General features: G+C 37.9%; 1 protein-coding gene across 3 annotated transcripts in view; it reads right to left on the bottom strand.

Annotated features, from left to right (window-relative positions):
- Window positions 1–13,649: 13,649 nt before the first annotated feature.
- The window catches only part of LOC148031507 (putative E3 ubiquitin-protein ligase ARI8), a 114,893-nt gene continuing 106,930 nt past the window's right edge, over window positions 13,650–21,612 (bottom strand). Inside the window, exons 15-16 of one of the 3 annotated variants that reach the window (XM_087685018.1) lie at window positions 15,071–15,265; window positions 13,650–14,372 (exon numbers count right to left, since the gene is read on the bottom strand). In XM_087685018.1, coding sequence (XP_087541144.1) covers window positions 14,333–14,372; window positions 15,071–15,265 — 235 coding nt within the window. In that variant the 3' untranslated portion in view covers window positions 13,650–14,332. The other 2 variants (XM_087685019.1, XM_087685017.1) reach the window with 2 other exon arrangements.

The following is a 21,612-nucleotide window of genomic DNA, read 5'->3' as shown; positions in this document are numbered from 1 at the left end:
CAACAAAGAATGATAGCCACATGTGAAGTGAAAACATGAAATCAATGGGCAAGCACTAAAAGTGGATATCTATGTGTTTTGGTAGGACAATGATTCATTACTCCCTTGCTTCTTAACACTCTCTTCCACCCTCTCACCTACCCATGTATGCCTTCTTCTCTCCCCCAATAACACCTTTGTTTTGTCCCCACTTGATGGACACTTTCTTTTGTAATCATTCAATCCTTCAAATCACACAAGATGGTATGCTTGGAAAAGCAATATTGATTAGTAGCCCTCTCTACTTGTGTGCCAGTTTGTCATATTTGAGGAGTTTGTCCTTTAGAAACTCAACGGTCAAGGATACCACACATGCCATCAACAATCCAAGCAAAGAAAACAACAACCATGCATGTGCTCTCTAAAGATTTATGGTTTGTATTTTTTATTGTTTTTGTTATTGAGTTTTACTTTTATGGTTTGCAAATCATCATTATAACAAGTAGATATTCGATTTCCCATATTGTCACACAACTTGTTCAAAGCATGAAGGATTAAGTTTATTCTTTTACATTTTGAGTTTAAAGAGTTTTACATTTTTTGTACTCTTGAGTTTTTTAGTGTGTGCTTTGTGTTTGTTCCTACTCCAACAAATTCAATCTTTCTAATCTGAATCCAACAAACCAGTTCCTTTTTGTTTTGCCTTCCTAAACTAGCCATATGTATTTTAGAGTATGCAAGTCACTAGTGCATATCATTGATACCTTATCAATCAGATTCATACTCAAGTGAATAAGCTTTCTATTTTACCACAAAGTAGGACTATGAGAACCTTGGTGGTTGCAACATTCTTTGTTTCGACAATGGAACCAAAATATTGGGCTAAACACACAATAATCAGAACATTGGATGGACTTTTATTCTTTTAGAAGCTAAAACTCACTTCAGCGATAATATCTCACATTTTCTTCTACACACTCCACTTTAAATAACCATGCATCCTTCTCTCCAATCAAACAAAGCAAGTACACAAGACTAGCTTCAAGGTGTACTAAATTCACCTATCATATCTTCCTCATTGTAGTTTGAAAGCTTGAAGAATCGAAGATGGTTCCACAACCCAAACAACACAATCCAATGTCACCACTCTTTTACATCCACCACCACTAAGCATGCCTGTGAATAGAGAAGCTAATACAAAAGAAGATGATGTAGAGCTTCATCTTCCCTCAATAACTCACTCAACAAAACCCTCACTCACTCTCAACAATGGAGGCAAGATGATAGAATAGAATAAGTGAATATAAAGCTTCAATAGTTGCATTAATAAAGCTTGTGCAATATGGATGCAACAAAAGGGTAAATACGATTCAAATTTTGCTCCCTTATATAGACCAAGATTAGGGTTATGGCTAGGTCCATTCTCTAGGGTGGTGCCTAGTCTATGCTTTATGACTTGCACCTCTTTTGTGTTTCAAGATTTTCATAATTGCAAATTAGGGTTTGTGCCCTCTCTTGGCATCCTATCCACTTTGTGGAGTCTAGATCGATCCTTTCATGAAGCATGCTTCAACCTTAACCTAATTAGACCTAGCCTATGCTATTGCAAGCACATTACCATGTGTGCAACACATACAATAATTACATGTGTAACAAATACAATCACATGACATGATAAACGTGCATGGAAGTGAGGTTATGGGTCTCAAAATAATACAACCATGATAATCATATGTCTTTAAAGTACAAAACAATATACATGTATCCAAAAAAGAATTGCTAAAGTGCTCCAAAAATAATAATCCAACACTTGTACTTCACTTTACTTCGTCCTTCTTAACTTTTCCTTTCACTTTTATTGTTGATAGCCTTGCATCTTTAAATTTCAAGATTCCTAATGAAACAATGGTATAGAGTTTAAACTCAAAATAGCCCAAGAAATTCAACAAATCATGACTCCTAGAAGAATATCAAGAAGAATATGCTTATCATGGTTCGTACCCTTATATATCTTTGTAGTTTGCTTTTAAAAAAACTTACAAAAGATGTTTTCATGGCTAAGTAGAAAGTTTTCAGAGCAGGATTTGAACAACATTCTAGGACTGTTTTGAAAATTTAGAGAGTGTAACCAGAAGGGTGACTTTATAATGCACAATGCATACTTTTAGTCCTTGGCTTTTGTTTTACGCTATCTCTCAACAATCTCTTCTTATGGATTTTGATTAAATGAGACACAAACTTAAATTAGGTATTTGGATTCCTTTAGATTTTGATAGTGATTATATAATATTGAGACTTAGGATACAAGCTATTGAACAAGAAGCAAAGTATGTTAATGTTACTTCTAATTGGAGTGTAAAGGATTGAAGGGGCACCTTTGAGTTTCTAAATGATACAACTCCCAAGTATAAGTTCAAGATTAATGGTACTACAATTGGAAGAAGAGTGAAATGCTCTTTCTCTTCGATGAGGTATTTACCTCCTAGTATTGTGAGTTTCAAACTATGATTATATATATATGTATGTATGTATAATTTTGAATTTATTATTATTCATAAACATTGCTACTAAAGAAAATTTTCAATATAGACTCATAAGCATTGCAAAGAAACACTTGGCATAAACTTTACACCTTAAACCAATTCTATAATTTGAAATTCATTTCATATTTCAAAAGGATTTCATTATATCATGGGTTACAAAATTGTAGTACAAATGTACAAAGGGAATATAACTGTAGTACAAATGTACATAGGGATAATTATAAGGCTAATCTTTAACTTCTTTTTAGTCTTCAATTTCTCCTTTCTCTATGCCTTTAACTATATATTACTGGAAAGCTTGTGAAGAGCACGTTCTAAAAATGAGATCTCCAATAAGTTTAGAGTTCATTTACAAAAAAATTACAATGCCTCCATTTTTAAACAAAATATTTTGGTCGAACTCCCTTAAAGAACATTTTTGAGACCTTAGATATATTGTAATGTGCAATGGTGTGTGTCATTTTGCAACACTGGCTCTTGAAGGAGAAACTTGAAAGGTATATGAGGATCAACAATGTCTTCAAAGCTCATGTCCAAGTGGTGCTAATAAGATTAACAACACTGCAAATGAAAACTTGTTTACAAATAGTAAAGAACCTACAAAAATAAAAAATAATAAAAAACCATAAAATAAGAGAAAATCATTCACAATGCAATTCAACCATGCTGAATTCTAGAAACAGAATTCATAGTAATGACCTCTCTAGCAAGAATGCCGATGTAGATTAGGCTCCACTATCTTCTGTAAAGCAAGACATTAATTAGCAAAAAAAGAAGAAGATAAATCACTAAAAGCTACTACGTATAAGGGACACACCTTTCAACATATGGAAAAACGATATAGAAGTTTTTGACACTATCAAAAAAATTAAAAAAACCTTGTAATATTTGAACCAAATTTTGAAAACATATCCATAGAGAGAAGTGGAACAACACTAAATATACTCTTAGCGATATCATTGCTAAGAGAAGCAATGTATGCCTTGTATATAAAACAAAGAAAGGATAAAATAATAAAATCTTAACCATCCTTGAATAAGTCAACAAAAACAAAGAGAGAAATGTAGGAGTAGTTACATAAGGTGTTCAAGCAAAGATGCTCAAGTCCACAAAAGGAGATTGACATAAAACTAATAATCTCAAATGGGCATGTCACGATTAAGAATGGATTTCTTGCTCTATGGCCAACTTGGAATTTTGAACTTGCATGCTCGATCATCTTCTAGAGAGATATTTAGTAACTAGCAAAACACACAATTCTAGAGCAAACAATGCGAGTAGGATGGGAGTGTTGATTGGTGGATGGGAGATTGATTATGTGATCCCTCAAGATTCTCTTGCATGAGGGGTTGGGTACCCCAACTATGGCTATTAGGCATCCTAGTACATGTGGAAATTTTCTCTTTGATGCCCCTCCAAATACCTCTATAGTTCAAGAGAGCTATTGATTGGTACTAGACTCACTATGGAAAAGAGAGAGTAGCTAGCAAGGCCTAGCTTTGCCTAACCTTTAGTGTCATTATGTTGTGAGGGATGTAACGAAAACTAGTAGAGATTCCATCAGGCTCCAATTACAGTCAATTGTCATACAATCCCTTCGTAAGAGCTCAACAACAAGGGATTTGTAAAAAATTTTCTTCACATACAACCTTTATTATGGTAACCCTAAATGGAATGATACTCTACACCTTGCCTTCTTACCCCCATTCCTTTGGAACCAACGATTGTGTGGGATGGTGACCCTCAATGGTGCTATGCTCTCCCAACTTGCCTTGTTAACCCCCATCCTCCTAAACTACCCTCAAAGGCCTTGTATTCATGTGATGCAAACAGTTGTAGCTACCATGATTTTGGGTCAATCTACTTCTTTAATGTTTCCTAACAACTGAGTAATATGAGTAATCTCACTCACAAATAAGAACAATTTGTTACATTTGTCATTAAATAGCCTAATTATAAGGCATTTGATAGCACACTTGTTTGATAAGTTACATTAGTTTTGATTTCCATATGATATTTTTCGTACGTCCAATAATAGCAATATTACTCTAAGAATATTCAAAAATGTAAATGCATTCATCCTAGATAGAGAAGGTATTCTTTCTTGAAATAAATAAGTTTTGAAGTGAGCATGCCAAACGGTATCCAAAATAAATAAGTTTTGAAGTGAGCATGCCAAACGGTATGCCAAATCAATTTTATGCGATTTATAGTATGTAATGAATCGAACTCCTTTGTTTATCTTGGATGTCTCAATTTTCAGATGCACTCTTCCATACCATGCAACATATTTATGTAGATGATTATGACCAATGAAGTTGGGAGTTTCGTATTTTATTGGTGCTCACAATACTAATTTGGAATGTGATGTTATGTTGCATAAACTTTGTTACAAGATCCAAGATACACGCTCGACCTTCTTATATACTTAAAAGATATATGGTGAATATTATGCTAGTGCAGAGAGAGAACGGATGAGAGAAAAGAAATATGTAGAGAGAGAGAGAGAGAGAGAGAGAGAGAGAGAGAGAGAGAGAGAGAGAGAGAGAGAGAGAGAGAGAGAGAGAGAGAGAGAGAGAGAGAGAGAGAACAAACTAGGGAGTGGAAGATGGGCTAGTCCCCCGCCCCCGCCCCCACCCCCCCTCCTTGTGGAGTTATATTATTGATAAGGAGTAAGCTCCTCCATTACACATAAACCAGTTCTTAACTTGTAGATCATGGAAACAAGATCACAGTTCCTTGCACGGTATACAACCGGCTAACACTTGCACAACTTGAAAGTTGGCACCTTTTAATTCTTCTTGAGTCTCTCCTTCCTACACAATATGTCTAGGGCTCTCTTCTTGGTGCTTGATTTTAGCAGAGCTTTCGCAACACTTGCACCTTTTCTCCTACACAATATGTGTAGGGATCTTCTCTTGGAGCTTCATTTCAACAGAGCTTTCGCAGCACTTGCACCTCTTCTCCTCTTGGAACTTGATTACAATAGTGATTCCGCAGCACTTGCTCCTTCTCTTCTCCTCTTAGATGCATGCAAAGTGATACTTTCTTCACCTCCTTCACACCCAAGGAGAGCCTCCTCTTTTATAGGCTTCAAAAGCTTCTCTTATTCGAGAGAGACTTGAGTGCCAAGATTGGAAAGATTGATCTTCATGCAAGATGTGGCTATTCCAGGACCTACTCTGCAACATCAATTTTAGATATCTCTTTGTGCATTGCTCGGATGGAAAAACGTTCAACATAAAAGTTGTAGATCTTGCCTTTTCTGATAACTATAGCGGGCTATTTTTAGAGATTGGCTTTCTATCACGAGATATTTTAAAAATGGATTCACCATGTCTATTTTAAGAAAAGTAATTTTCAAAACTCTATTCTTAACTTATGGTCCATGCAACCATCTTGAGCCATAGATAAGGAAAATTCATTAGATTGCCTTATGCCTCAATCTTAAGATTGACTTCCACACAAAAGCTTGTGTCATCTTAGATCTTAGAAAGAGAAAATCGCTTCTCTCCTCACTTCTAAAGAATCACGTCTCTTATCTTTCTTAGTAAGAGAATTACCTCTCTCGTTTTTCTTAGTGAAAGAATTACTTCTCTCCTTAATTCATTAAGAGAGAAAAGACCTTAAACCTTGACTTTTAAGGAAGAGGATGACCCCAAAGGAATGCAATGCTCATTACACACAAGTAAATGTTCTCAGGCGTCCCCGGATGCACACATAAATACATATATACAATGCTAATGCACTTCCTCTTCTTAGAACTCAATCCATCTTCATTTATATGTAACTCCTTGGTTCTTGTGTACACTCTTACACTTGGCAAACACTTCCTTTTCCCTTCATAACTTGTATTGCATGTACCAGATATCCCCGTCAAAATGCTTTGATCACCCCATTAAGTGATGCATTAGGAATACTGGTCTCTAAATGGTCTCATGGCCATGTTAGATAATCATCAACACTTAAAGAAAAGTGAGTCATTAATCTATTGATATAAATTTACTAAATAGAGAATGTGTATGATTAAGTTAGTGACATCCCTTTAGCTTCTAAATAGTTGACCTCAACTATAGAGGGGATACATAGTCTTTAAGAAGATCTGGAAAGTTTTGTAGTTCTCTCGTGGTCATAAACTGAGCATCCAATAGGGAATAATCCTTAACCTTAACCAGATACTTCCATAATACCTTACCTAACCTTAGAGTATTGTCTTGATGGTGTAAAATTCTTTCAAGCATAAGGAACTCTTCTGTTTCTTTTATGTCAGGTAAATCTTCCTTGATTGGTTCCATTAGAGGTTCTCCAATATAGAGACATAGCAAACTTATATGGAAAGCATTATGAATGTTCCAATGACTTGGTAGATCCAAACAAAAAGTCACATCATTTATCTTATATGTGATCTTAAAAGGGCCATAATAGCGATTAGAAAGCTTAACCACTTTACCCTTTTAACCTTTCTGCTTCTTCAAGCGAGCCTTCCCAAACTTAAGAAGAACATACAATCCCAAACTTACAACGATGCTTATCAACTTTACGTTTATGCTTTTCTTGTGTCCTTTGGATAGCAGCTTTTACTTGAGTGAAAGCTGTATCAATATCTCTAACAAACTCATATGTTGCAAAGATCTTATCCTTCGTAAGAAGAATGGGTGGTAAATGAGGCTTACCATAGATGATCTCAAAGGGTACCTTACCAGTACTAGAGTGCATCATGACTCTACTAAAGGAAAATACATTTCCCATTCTCTTTGATTATCAGAGACATAAGATTTCAAAAGGTCCAGAATAGTAGAATTAGAACTCACTCTGCCCATCCCTTTGAGGATAATAAGAGGATGAAAACTGTAACCGAGTCTTGAGATTCTTGAAGAGAGCTTGCCAAAAGAGGCTGGTCACGCGGGAATCTCAATCACTTATAATGGACTTAGGTATAGCATGATACTTGAAGATATGAGTAATGAATAGCTTAGCTATATGATCGGCTTTGATTGTCTTTCGCACGTGTATAAAATGTACTTGCTTACTAAATCTATCAATGATAGTCCAAATTGCATCGTTGCCTGCTTGTGTGTGAGGAAGCTCCATTATGAAGTCCATGGCTATATTTTTTCAAGTCTCATTGGAAATAGATAATGGCTTCAATAGACTAGGTGGTTTTATACATATCATACTTTACTTTTTAACATATCTTGCACTCGTCAATATATCTTTTAATGTCAGCTCTAAGAGTGGGCCAAAAGAAATATCTTTCCAATGCGTGAGTAGTGGGTAGAATACCCCTATGTCCAGCATATGGAGATGCATGTGCTTCATCCATTATCTTGTGTTGCAATGGTAATGCTACACAAATTGCTTGATGATGATACAAATAACCATCTCGAATCGAGTAAGGTGTAATCGACTTGACCTCAGTTAAGCTGATCTCATATGGTTGAGAAGTTGGAATTAGTTGCATACATTTTGAGTAAATCCATGAACTCGTTATGGTAAACAATTGTGATTGCATTCACTCAAGGTTGCTGTGATAGAGCATCTGCTACCACATTCTTGGTTCCAGATGTATGAAGGATTTGAAAGTGAAACATAGATAAGAAATTTTTCCAATGCATCTATTTCTCTAAGAGCTTCTGAGTGAGGAAGTATCTTACACTTTGGTGATTTGTTTTAATAACAAAATATGTACCAAGAAAATAGTGTTTCCATACTTGAAGAGCATATACCACTACCATAAGTTCTTTCTCATATACTGGAACATGTAGCTCATGATCCTTGAGGTGTCGGCTCTCAAATGCTATTGCATGATGATCTTGATTAAGCACAACTCCAATGCAATCCTTAGAAGCATCACAATGAACTTCAAAAGGTTTTTGAAGATCCAGAACTATGAGAACTGGTTCTTGAGTCACAAGAAACCTAATTCTTTCACAGGCTTGTAGTTACCTTGATCCCCAACGAAAAGGGCATTCGCTTCTTAGTAAGGTTATATAGAGGAGATGCAACATATGCAAAACCTCGTATGAATCTCATGTAATATGAACATAGGCCCAAGAAACTTCTAACTTCATGTACAGAAGTAGGTGTAAGCCATTCAACAATGGCTCAAATTTTCTCAGGATCCATTCTCACCAGATTGTGAGAAACAATATGGCCCAAGCAATGAATTTCCAAAAGGAAAAATTCACTCTTCTTAGTTTTGACTTGTAGTCTATGCTTACAAAGCTCTTGAAAAATGATAGATAGATGTTTTCTATGATCTTCTTCAGACCGTAAAAATATTAGAATGTCATCAAAAAAGACATCTTTGAATTTTGAGTGAGGTCTAAAAATTCTCTCCATCATTCGATTGAATATGGCGGATGCATTAGTCAAACCAAATGGCATGACTAAGGACTTGTATAGTCCAAACATTGTACGAAAAGCTGTCTCATTAACATCTTCAGGTACTATCCGTATCTGGTGATAATCGCTCTTGAGATCAATGTGACTAAAGATACTAGCCCCTTGTAACTTATCCAAGATATAATCTATCCTTGGGATAAGAAAACAATTCTTGATTGTGATATTGTTCAAAGATTTGTAGTCTATGCACATATGGAAAGATTTATCTTTCTTTTGAACAAGTAAGACTCTAGAGAGCAATATGGAGAAGAGCTAGGTTGAACTAGCCATTTTTCCAGCAGTTTGTTTACTTGTTTTAGGATCTCCTCTTGCTGACTTGCACTTACTCGGTAAGGAGGTTGGTTAGGTGGTGAACTGCCTAGGATAAGATCAATTGTGTGATCTTTTGAGCGCTTAGGAGGCAACTCTCTTGGGAGTGAATCACCAAAAAAATCTTCATATTGTTTAACAAAATCATGCCTGGCTTGATCAATTAAAGAGATGGGTTCTTTTAAAGCATGAGACTTAGAAGGATTAGTTGGTACAAACCAATCTTCAGCATTAGCAATTCATACTATGCTCTGACTCTTGAATTGAAATGCAAGGGTCTTCTTAACAAAATTGAGAAGATGTCTAATCTTGTAATGCCAAGGTATATCCAAGATAACATTACAATTACTAATGGGTGCAAGTAGAAAAGATTCTTGGTCGTGGTAGTCCCCAATTCTAAGATTCAACTTCCCTTGGATATAGGAGTGGAATTGATTGCAAGTCCTTCAAACATGATCCAATTGGTGTTCCCAATTGATCTCGTGGTATTTCTAGCCTTTCAGCAGTATCTACTAACACACAATTATTTGTGGACCCTGGATCAAAGAGTATCAAAACTCGTTGATTGTTGAGTGTCCCCCAACCCTTTAAGAGTTGTCTCTTCTTCTTATTTGAACAGCGTTAGCTTGCACATCCGGAATAGAATTTGAGGATGACGGAGGAGGATCTTTGACCACATTTGCTTCCTTTCTTTTGCGAGGACAATTAGGCTTCATATGCCCTAACTCACCACAAAGAAAGCATCTTACTTCGTCTTTGTACTTTTGTATCTCAGAGGGTGAGAGATACTTGCGTTTCTTGTTACCCTCTAGCTTTGAATATTGGTCATGGGTAAAGATAGGTCTTCTTCGATTAGTCCTATCTCTTGGTTGATCATAGAGGTGCTCTTGTCTAGCTCTATAAGAGCTCATCTCCAACTTTTGAGATGTACCAAGTGTATGCAAACTTTTAGCTATGATGGTAGACTCCATCATGCGAGATAAGGTTTTATGTGGATACACCTTCATGGTTTTGTGTAAATGAGAGAGTAGACAAGCTTCAAACTTTCTTTTCTTCTCTTCATTGCTAATCTCCATGAAAGAAGTAACCTTAAGAAGAGTAGACCAAATCTTGTCCACATAACTAGTGACCTTCTCATGCTCTTTCTGGCCTTGCCAATCCCACTCCTTAACATCATTCTCAAAATCAAGAGGTAAGAATTGAGCATAAAACTTCTTCTTGAACTTCTCCCAAGTCGTAGGTTTCCTTTCCTCCAAAATGAAAGTCAACCACCAATTGCTAACAATGTCTTTCAAGTGCAGGCCTACATGCTTGAGCTTGGACTTTTTTGAGAAATTACCATTAAAAAAAGCAACTTCAAATTTCCTAACAAAGGCTAACACCTTACAGGATCTCTTTTACTTTATGTCCTTATCCCTAGACTTGAAAGTCTTAGTCTTCTTAAGCTTGCTCCTCTCATGGTCCCTCTTTGTCCGTTTGCAGATTGCACGAGATTTAGAACCAAGAGAGTAGGAACTAGAAGATAATGTTGCTAAGAGAGATGACTTCCTTCTTATCCACCTCACTCAAGGTGAGGTCTTTTTACTGTGTTTGACTCGAGAGTCCTTTCTTCTAGGAAGCTTCTCAACAATTGGATGCTTTGCACCTTCACCATCAATTGGTGCAATAGTGTTACCTCTAGTATCCCTATATTTTGGAGTATCCGATCCTTCATAAGTAACTTCTTGCCTTACCCTTAAACTGTCAATCAATTGACGTACTTCAAAAATCTCAAACAAGCTATGATACTTTATCAATTGAGCTTGTAATTACTCACTTGTAGATACTTCATCAATTTTAATCTTTATCTTCTTGCAAGGATCACCTTTACTTTGAGAAAAGCAAAGAGGCCTGCTCCGATACCACTGTTGTAAGATCTGAGATACATGCTCAACCTTCTTATATACTTAAAAGATATATGGTTAATATTATGCTGACGCAAAGAGAGAACAGATGAGAGAAAAAAGATGTAGAGAGAGAGAGAGAGAGAGAGAGAGAGAGAGAGAGAGAGAGAGAGAGAGAGAGAGAGAGAGAGAGAGAGAGAGAGAGAGAATACACTAAGGACTAGAAGATGGACCAGTTTCCTCCCTTGTGAAGTTATATTATTGATAAGGAGCAAGCTCCTCCATTACACAAACCAATTCTTAACTTATAGATCTTGGCAACAAGATCACAGTTCCTTGCACGATATACAATTGGCTAACACTTGCACAACTTGAAAGTTGACATCTTTTAATCCTTCTTAAGTCTCTCCTCTTCTATACAATATGTGTAGAGCTCTCTTTTTGGTGCTTGATTTCAACAGAGCTTTCGCAACACTTGCACCTTCTCTTTTACACAATATACGTAGAGATCTTCTCTTGAAGCTTGATTTTAGCAAAGTTTCTACAGCACTTACACTTTCTCTTCTCCTTTTGAAACTTAATTTCAACAGAGCTTCTGTAGCACTTACTCTTCTTTTCTTGGATGCATGCAAAGTAATGCTTTCTTCACCTCCTCCACATCCAAGGAGAGCCCCCTTTTTTATAAGCTTCAAGAGCTTCTCTTTTTGAAGAGAGACTTAAATGCCAAGATTAAAAAGGTTGATCTTTATGCAAGATGTGACTGTTCCAAGACCTACTCTACAGCACCAATTTTAAAATCTCTCTATCCATTGTATATTAAATACAAAAGTTATAGATCTCGCCATTTTTGAAAAACTCACAAGAACCATTTTTAAAGATTGGCTTTCTATTGCAAAATATTTTAAAAATGGATTCACCATGTCTATTTGAAGAAAAGCAACTTTTTAAGCTCTATTTTTAACTTATGATCCATACAACCGCATTGAGCCATAAATAAAGAAGGTTCATTAGATTGCCTTGGGTCTCAACTTTAAGATTAACTTCCACACAAAAGCTTGTGTCATCTTAAACCTTAGAAATAAAAAATCACTTTTCTCCTCACTTCCAAAGGATTACGCCTGTCACTTTTCTTAGTGAGAGAATTACCTCTTGTTTTTCTTAGTGAAAAAACTAAATTTCTCCTTAATTTATTAAGAGAAAAAAGACCTTAAACCTTGATTTGTAAGGGAGAAGATAACTAGACCTTAGAAATAAAAAATCACTTTTCTCAAGGATTACGCCTGTCACTTTTCTTAGTGAGAGAATTACCTCTCGTTTTTCTTAGTGAAAAAACTAAATTTCTCCTTAATTTATTAAGAGAAAAAAGACCTTAACCTTGATTTGTAAGGAAGAAGATAACTCCAAATGAATGCAATGCTCATTACACACAAGTAAGCGTTCCCAAGTGTCCCTGAATACACATTAATACATATACACAATGCTAATACACTTCCTCTTCTTAAAACTCAATCCATCTTTGTTTATGTAAAACTCCTTGGTTCTTATGTACACTCTTACACTTGACAATCACTTCCTTTTTCCTTCATATCTTGTATTACATGTACTAAATATCCCGATCACAATGCTTTGATCATCCCATTAAGTGATGCACTAAAAATATTGGTCTCTAAATTGTCTCATGGCCATACAAAATCATCATCAACACTTAAAGAAAAGTGAATCATTAATTTATTGACATACATTTACTAAATAGAAAATGCATAAGAAACAATCAATTTAGTGACAAACTCAATCAACCTACGAATTGTCATGTTTGCATGAATTGGCAATTTTCAAATATCCTTACATATCAAAACAACTACATGAAAGGTTGCATAACCAACTCTTTTCAAAGAGACTGTCTTTGACCATTTTTAAGGTCTCGATTCTTTGAAAATGATTATACATAAACATATTTTAGGAATCAATTATCATTGACTACTTTCACGACGTATGTAAACAGATTGTGTGTGTGTGTGTGTGTGTGTGTGCAACTTTAAATATTTGTATAAAATAGAACATCAATAGCCTGCACACTCAAAATATACACTCACGGAAGGTGCTGAAGCTCATATAATAGCACCATGTTTTAACAAGTACCATGCAAGAGCATTGGATGATCTGTTAAATGGATACAATAAAGCTTTCATGTGGATTGTAAACATGGTAGAATTGCAAAAAGGGCAAGGAATATAGCCCATAGACGACTAATATAAGCAATTACACAAGCACTCTCAGTCAAGCTGCTTACCGCCACTATGCACCCACTTGCAAACAGACATAGTTCACAAAGCAAATGTCAAGCAAGCCCGAAAGCATAGGACGCGCATCGAAGGTTAGTGCATTGTGCTCAAATTTGTATAGCCACCCAAAAAAAAAAAAAAAAAAAAAAAAAAAACTCAAGCCTCAGTTTGCAAGTGCACAATATAAAAGACAGATCATCCATGGGCTTGTCTGTTGGCCATGGACTTGGTGGCATGACAAGATTGGCTCTTCTCTGCCAACAGATAGTTTGGTGGTTAGTGGATGTGCTAGATTGACAGCTCAAGTCCCTCTGTTTTTGGAAGGCATGATCATTATTCATGAATCATCCTTTTTGGAAGGCACCATCATTCTTCATAAAGTATCTTTTTGCTTGTCAAAATCTCAATTGAGAGATGTACAAATCCAAAAGTACCTCACTCAAATTACAAAAGAAACTGTCCAGTTAAGACATAGAAGGTGCAAACTGCTTCACCAGTTCGTTTATTGTGATCGTGTCATCAAATTATCCATACAACTCACGGTATTAATTCAGGTCTCAAGGTTCAATTCAAATTTCTGCAATCACTCTTGATAGCAGTAAACACTTCGTTGCAGAACAAGACCAAGTCTTCTAAAGCACCTCAACCAAAGCTGTGAGCCTTGCCTCTCTTAAAACTAAATAATTGAACAACTGTTTGATTGAATTAATATCAAAAACCACTTCATGCCAACAAACAATACCAGCACCCTGAGAGCCTCGAGCTCAAATTTTAGCATCAGACGTATGAAGTACAGACCCAAAAACCTCCCCAACTATCTCAAAGAAAAGAAAATGATCCTCAATCTTCCAAGCCAAGAAAAGTGGTTAGGCTAGTGGGACCTACTTGAAACGGTCCACGGGGCAGTACTCAGAGCAGATTCTTTTCTCTTTTACTGTACATCTAGACTAGGCTTAGTCTTTGAGAAAATCCTGCAAATCCATTAATAGATGAGATGACGAGGAAATTGCAAAGGCCAACATGGTAAACTTCGCAGCATCCAAACATAAACCACGAGCAAGGTTAGAAGCAGAGTTTCTCCTGTTCAATTTCGCTGGAAGCTACAACCGCCGAGATAAATCCTTGATCAATACAACCCACTTTATCTTAACAAATCTGTATTACAAAATAAGAAGCTCATGCCTCAAAAAAATTCTCCGTATAGCCAGAAGCTCGACCTTTCATGATACAATGTGAAGACTGTACATTTGTGCTGTGGATCAAAGCTTCCAAGCAAATTTCGCTTTGTCTAACATTTAAATAGCATGATTCCAATGGTGTGATCCAATTGTCAGCTGTGGCTAGCTACAGGATTGCTTAAGCAGCCACTTCAGACCAGACTACAACTACTAACTTGGCCAGAAGGCGGTGCACCGCATGCAAACAAGTGATGTTGCCATCAAACAGTGAAAGGCATATCATGATTAGGGACAGGGCTACACTATGCTTCAGTAATGCTATAGAAAGAGCTGCACAAGGGCAGAGGCCACAAAAACCTCTTTTTGACTTTCCATGTAGTCCACAGGTGAACGTACTTGGAAAGACAGACTGCATTTAGAACTGTGAGTGTTGGCACATTGCACAAGATGATGCAGATGCTAAATTTGCATAAGTGCACTGACTACAGTACCAGTGATTGCTATCATCTGCTTTGCTTGAACCGGCACCTTTGGAACTGCTGGCCTTAGAACGCCCTGCCCTTCCTTTAGCCCCCCCTGATGCCTTTGAGCTGCTACCAGACTTTGTTGAAGCCCGGGAATTGTCCACATCTGCTAAACCATTTTCAAGCGCTCGCACAAGATTCTCAAAATATGTTTTTGTCACACTGCATAGAGATTCAAAGTTTTAGGAAAAATGAAGAGGAAAAAAAAAAAAAGACTACATTATACCCAAATCAGCCTCAGAGGAATTGTACTTGAATGTTAAAATCTATAGCAAAATGCATGAGGTCCACTGTCTACTACCAAACAACCTCAGATCCATCAATGAAATCCAAAAGGCCCCAAATTTATCAAGCACCAAAACCTTGATTCTTGGATGGTCATTCAGTAATTATTGGACCCCTCGTGTGTACCAACAATTAGGGGTTGAATGGTACCCAAAAACACTGAAAGAAATCATGCAAACCATGATTTTGCGAGTAACAAAGTCTCCTGATGTACCTTACGTCTTTTAGTTCCCCCACATTAGATTCTTCTTGGAAATCTGTTTCTTTGTGTTTAGATAAGTTTGATGCTCTCTATGCTGGTAAAAATAGACACCTCTTACCCCTTACGGCTTGATGGGCCCTTTCCAATTCACCTGCAACCATTTTTTTGGTGCTCTTCTCCTAAGCTACTTGTAGATAATTATTTGCTGCTTCATAGTAAGTGTGGGTAGGATTCTTGCTTCTTAGACTGTAAGGTCCTTGCCACTTGCTCGAGTCAACTCAATCCACACTCTTCTTAGGTGATTTGAACTTAAAGCTCCCGGTCATTTGTAGAGTTGACCCTTGCTTATTCTTGGTTCTTGGCTTGACACTTTGCTTGCTTTTATTCTAGCTACCTCTATTGGTCAATTCTTGACTTGTCTATAGAGTTTTGTCTTTGTTTTCGCAGTACATAAATGGGCAGTTGGTCAAGCATCCTTTTGGGACTTTCCCATCTTTAACTGAAGTAATGTGGTAAGCAATGTGTGTAGCTTGCCAGGATTTGCAGTAATAAATTCTGCTCCTCGGTAGCGGAATATGTACACCAAGAGACAAATGAAGAAGTGAAATTGAACTGCAAAACAGAGAAAACATGAAAGCACATAAGAAGCATATATAAGTACATGCCCAATGTACAACGGTGTCCCCTGTATTGAGGGCAGAATGGAGTCTATGGTGGAGTGCCAGCTGACATGGTTTGCATCCAAGTAACCCCTAATAAATCCCAATTCAAAGGTTTGCCTAGAAAGGTAAAAAAATATGAGGTTCACAAACATTGTGAAAAGAATTGCACATAAATGTTACAAGTCTGTGTGGCAGGCCTCTTTAAGGGGGCTGTAACATGGCAAGGCACGTGAATAATTGGGTGGCATCTTTCCTAGGGGGTGTCTTCTGATGTAATTATTCTGGACTGCCTAATGTTTGATTTCATTAGTTGGAACTAAGCAACTAGAAGTGCATCCTCATTTTAGCAAGAGTACAAACAATAACTGCCTAGTAGGAACTTTGCCATAAAAGGCATGTGTTACCTTTGGAAAGGGTGTGGATTAGTTGTGTCAATTCCTAGGATGCATCATTAGGCCCTATGAAGATATGCTAGTGTTTGCACTAAGGAAACACAGCATGTACAACCAAGACTCAAACACAGACTTAGACACTGATAAGCAAAACTCAAACCCTAAATGCAAAACGCAAAACACAAACACAAAACTCAAAGCTCAAACACAGAGACAAACACAAAACTCAAAAGACTATAAATGAATGTAAGAGTGTACAAAATGCCTAAGGGCAGAGCCATGGAGCATCGGAGAGTGACATTCATTGGAGATGGATTCCAAGGGCAATGACCACTAGTCGGACTGATAAAAGACGAGGAAAACACCAAACGCTGATCTCTACAGGGTCAAAAAGACAAAGGCGACATCTGTGGATGATGCTTCAGCAGTGTGAAGTAGTAGAAAGCTGCAAACACAACAATGATGCAGCTGCTAGCAAGATGGAGATGGTCGCCAACTGCCGCTAGGTGGAAAAAAGGAACAAACGCAAGCTGCATGTTGGAAATAAAGGGCCATCGTGCCTTTTATATGTGCATTGGTGTGAACACACCCTTAGCACATTTGTACTTTCTAATATATCTATCTAAAACCTAAAGAGGTACACTCGTCATTGTACCCAAGAACATTAAGTGTCGTGCTAGCTCCCTCCTCTACTCTGCACTCTGCTCTCTACTCTCTATGTGTATTATCTGTTGCGTTCACTCTCATCTTTGCATCAGGTTCCAACAAACTGGTATCAGAGCTGCGCTAAGGTGTTTGCACTTCTCGGAGTCCATGCAGGCGTCAAATAGTCAGACGGTGGTTAGATGGATGAGACATGCACACAGCAGGACAGTAGATAGGACTGACGAAGGCCAGGTAGTGGGCGACACGATACGGAGGCCATGCAACACACTCCACGCAACACGGCGGACTGGATTCGACTGCCTACCATTGGATGAGACGGTGCACGACGGACAGGACGGTGGGCTTCAGCACGTCGTCACAAACCTCACGGGTCAACGGACCCACGTCAAGTTACACAAATATATTTTTTATTTTCCTTTGATAAAAAATCAAATCTCCCCCTAAATCCTTTCAGCCATCACTTACTCCTGTCTGGCGTTCATGCATGCAAGCACAATTTAGGATTTTGGGCAGATTTGTGCCAAAAATTTGGCGATTTGTTCAAATTTGATGCCAACAAGACACAACAGTGATATTTGTCTCAAAAATTACAAGGATTTGTGACATTTTGCCTCTGACATTTGGGGCTTTTCATGTACATGCAAGAATTGGGCTGAAATTTACCCACTTTCTCGGCATGGATGCACATTGGACCCCATGCAATTTGGGGCTTTTGTTGTTTGGGCAAAATTTGTGTGGTCATTTTATGTACATGCGGGTTTAATTCCATGCAATTTGGACATCTAGCACTTGGAACAATTTGGGGATTTTGTTGAAATTGCTCTATTTTGGCAAAATTGGCTTATTCTATGCATGTTAGAGACAGCGCAAATGTATGGTTGATGCTTTGAGCACAAAAAATTTGGGGCTTTTGACTGTGTGTGTCAAATTTTGTGCCCATGGGTCCATGTACAACAGAAATTGCAGCTAAAATTTGGGACTTCTCATGTAATGTGATGTATTTGTCCTTGGAACAGCTGTAATCAGTTGTGGAGTGCTGTAGCACAAGGTTTAGTGCTTCTGAAAAATTTATTTGCAGGTCTGAGATTTCTGCTTATATGTGGTTACTTATTGCTGGTTGGTACTTGTTTGTACCTTGGTCACTTATGTGACAGTTTGGGCCTGCATTTGCTGAATTTTTTGGTCACATTTAGGCTGAAAATCATGGCTGCAACAGTGACATCAGTAATCTCATGCACATTAAGAAGCTTGAAGGAGCACATAACTTTGTAGTCTAGCAAAAATAGTGCTAAAATATCCAGTCGCAGAAGAAGCAGACAAAGCCGATTAAGACCAAAGGGGCAAAGCCCGCAGATATGAAACATGAAGACTGGGATGAGTTAAATGAGCTCGCACGCTCAACCATCGAGTTATCAATTTCTGATGCCTTGTTGTTTAACATTGACGGTTTGGGTTCTTCCTATGCTATTTGGACTCGACTGGAAGAACTATATGCACAGAAGAGTAATGCAAGCAAAGTTCATTGGCTGAAAAAGCTTATGGATTTGCATATGAAAGAGAGTATAGCAATGTCTACTCACTTGAGTGAGTTTAACTCCATTTTCAGCTAATTGGCTGCCTTGAAGTTCATGATTGATGAAGAATTTAAAGCTACGTTCTTGCTTTGCACTCTGCCACAGAGTTGGGATACATTCAGGACTGCTATGAGCGCATTAATTCTAATGCGCTCCTTTTGTATGCTAATGTAGAGAGTGCTCTACTCATGGAAGAAATGAATCGGTAGAACAATGCATCCATTAAGTCTTCCAGTGCTTCACATACTAGGGGAAGACCACAACAGAAAGGCAAATCTGATAGCAAGAGACGCAGTAAATCATGTGGTAAGGATGTTGAATGCCATCATTATGGCAAGAAGGGTTACTTTAAGCATGACTTCTACAAATGGAAGAAAGAGAAACGAAAGGACAAGAAGACAGATGATAGCAAGGAAGAGAAGAAAGAGAGTCAGCCTAAGAAGTGCAGTGTCAAAATTGAAGAGGTGAATGTAGTCACTCATGATAGTGATAGTGGGAATGGCGTACTCTTTGTCTCTTCACCCTTTAGTATACATGCTTTACTTGCAGATACGGATGATGACATGCATACTTGGATTCTAGATCCAGGTGCTTCCTTTCATATCACCGCTCATCGAAAGTGGTTTTCTAACTATACAAGGGGTCAACATGGTGTTGTCCATCTTGAGGACAACTATGCATGTGACATTGCAAGTATTGGCAGTGTGCAGTTTCAGCATGGTTATGTCTTCACACTTCAGTATGTATGGCATGTACCTTAGCTTAAGAAGAGCTTGATTAGCCAGGGCAGCTAGATGATGATGGATTTCATACCACCTTTGGTGATGGGAAATGGAAGATCTCCAAGGGATCTAGAGTGATTGCCAAAGGTTGTAAAAGTGATACCTTGTATCCTCTCCATGTATCTAGTGTGCGTGACCATGTTGTTACCGTGACCGAGCAACCAAGTGTTTCTTTGTGGCATGGACGGTTGGGACACATGAGTCAACTAGAATGAAAGTGCTCTCTCGTTAGGGTTACTTGCCTTGTCTTCGTTATGTTGATTTTGAGCAGTGTGATCATTGTGTTTATGATAAACATGCATAGATGTCTCATAAAAAGTCTCTTTCACTGAAATCTTCTCCTCTAGAGTTAGTACATTCTAATATATATCAGATGCCAGGGTTATCTTTAGGGGGAAAGAAATATTTTGTCACCTTTGTCGATGATGCTACACGGAAGGTATGGGTTTACCCTATTCGTAGCAAGGATGAAGTGCTTGACAAGTTTCCAAAATTCTTGGCATTGGCTGAGAATCAAACTAATAAGACACTTAAGCGTCTTCGCTCTAGCCTTTGACAAAGGTGGGGAATATGTGTCCAAGGCCTTTCAGGCATTTTGTGACAACAAAGGGATAAAGAGGGAGCTCACTGCCCCTCATAATCCACCCCAAAATGGAGTTGCAGAGCGTATGAATTGGACCATACAGGATAAGGTCCGTACGATGCTGCCTCGTGTTGCATTACCCCATCGCTTTTGGGCAGAGGCTCTTATGACAGCTGTAAACTTGATTAATCGGTTACCAAAGAGGTCGCCGGGGAGAGGGGGGGGGGGGGGGGGGGGGGGTTCACCAAGAAGTGCGGTCAAGTAAGCCACCTTCGTATGCATACTTGAAAGTGTTTGGTTGCAAAGCATTTGTGCACATATGTAAGAAATAACGCAACAAACTTGAGCCAAAGTCCTATAAATGTATTTTCCTAGGATATGGTGATGACGGTGAAATAGGGTATAGATTACTAGATCCCGAGAAAAGAAAAGTAGTACACAACAATGATGTTATCTTCTGAGAAGATTGCATGCACAAACAATCCGAAAGAACAGAGGAAGTCCATAGGGTTGTATTCCGAGAAGAAATATCTTTTGGATAGCAAAATGTGCCCATTGTACAGCAGCAAATACCTGCTGCAAATGAACCTGCAAATGCAAAAAATAATGCTGGAAATGATCAGCCAACTATTGTCCATAATGATGAGCCATTGGATTTGCATGAACAACCAGCAAACAATGATCATTGGGTTAGGAGATCGTCTAGGGCTACTAGACAACCTGATACATTCGTTCCTGGTGTAAACAATGTGGCTGATTATGTCATGTTGACAGACTGTGGTGAACTGTCTTGCTTCAAGGAAACAATGGACACACATGACAGCAAGAAATGGTATAAAGCCATGTTATCAAAGATGGAATCTCTTGAGAAAAATGGCACTTGGGACTTGGTGCAGTTGCCTAAAGAACAGAAAACCCTTCCATGCAAATGGGTTTACAAGATGAAGGTCACTTTTGGTTCCTCATCAAAGTACAAAGCAAGATTGGTTGCGAAGGGGTACAAGCAAGAACATGGAGTTGACTTTGACGAGATTTTCAATCCTGTAGTCAAGATGACTACATTGAGAACCATTTTGGGCTTGGTTGCAACTGAAGATATGGAGCTTATACAAATGGATGTAAAGACTGCATTCTTACATGGTGATCTGCATGAAAATATATATATGCAACAGCCTGAAGGGTTTCTGACAAAAGGGAAAGAGAAGATGGTATGTAAACTCAAAAGAAGTTTGTATGGGCTAAAACAAGCACCAAGAGAATGGTATCATAACTCAAGGTTTTCATAAAAGTTAAGTGGATCACTACTTGTACACCAAAAAGGCAACAGATGGCAGCCTAATTATCTTGGTTTTGTATGTTGATG

Source organism: Lygodium microphyllum, chromosome 9 (assembly GCF_053477565.2).
Source record: "Lygodium microphyllum isolate KBCC chromosome 9, Lygodium_microphyllum_v1.1.10, whole genome shotgun sequence".
NCBI lineage: Eukaryota > Viridiplantae > Streptophyta > Polypodiopsida > Schizaeales > Lygodiaceae > Lygodium > Lygodium microphyllum.
This window is presented reverse-complemented; position numbering and strand designations above follow the sequence as displayed.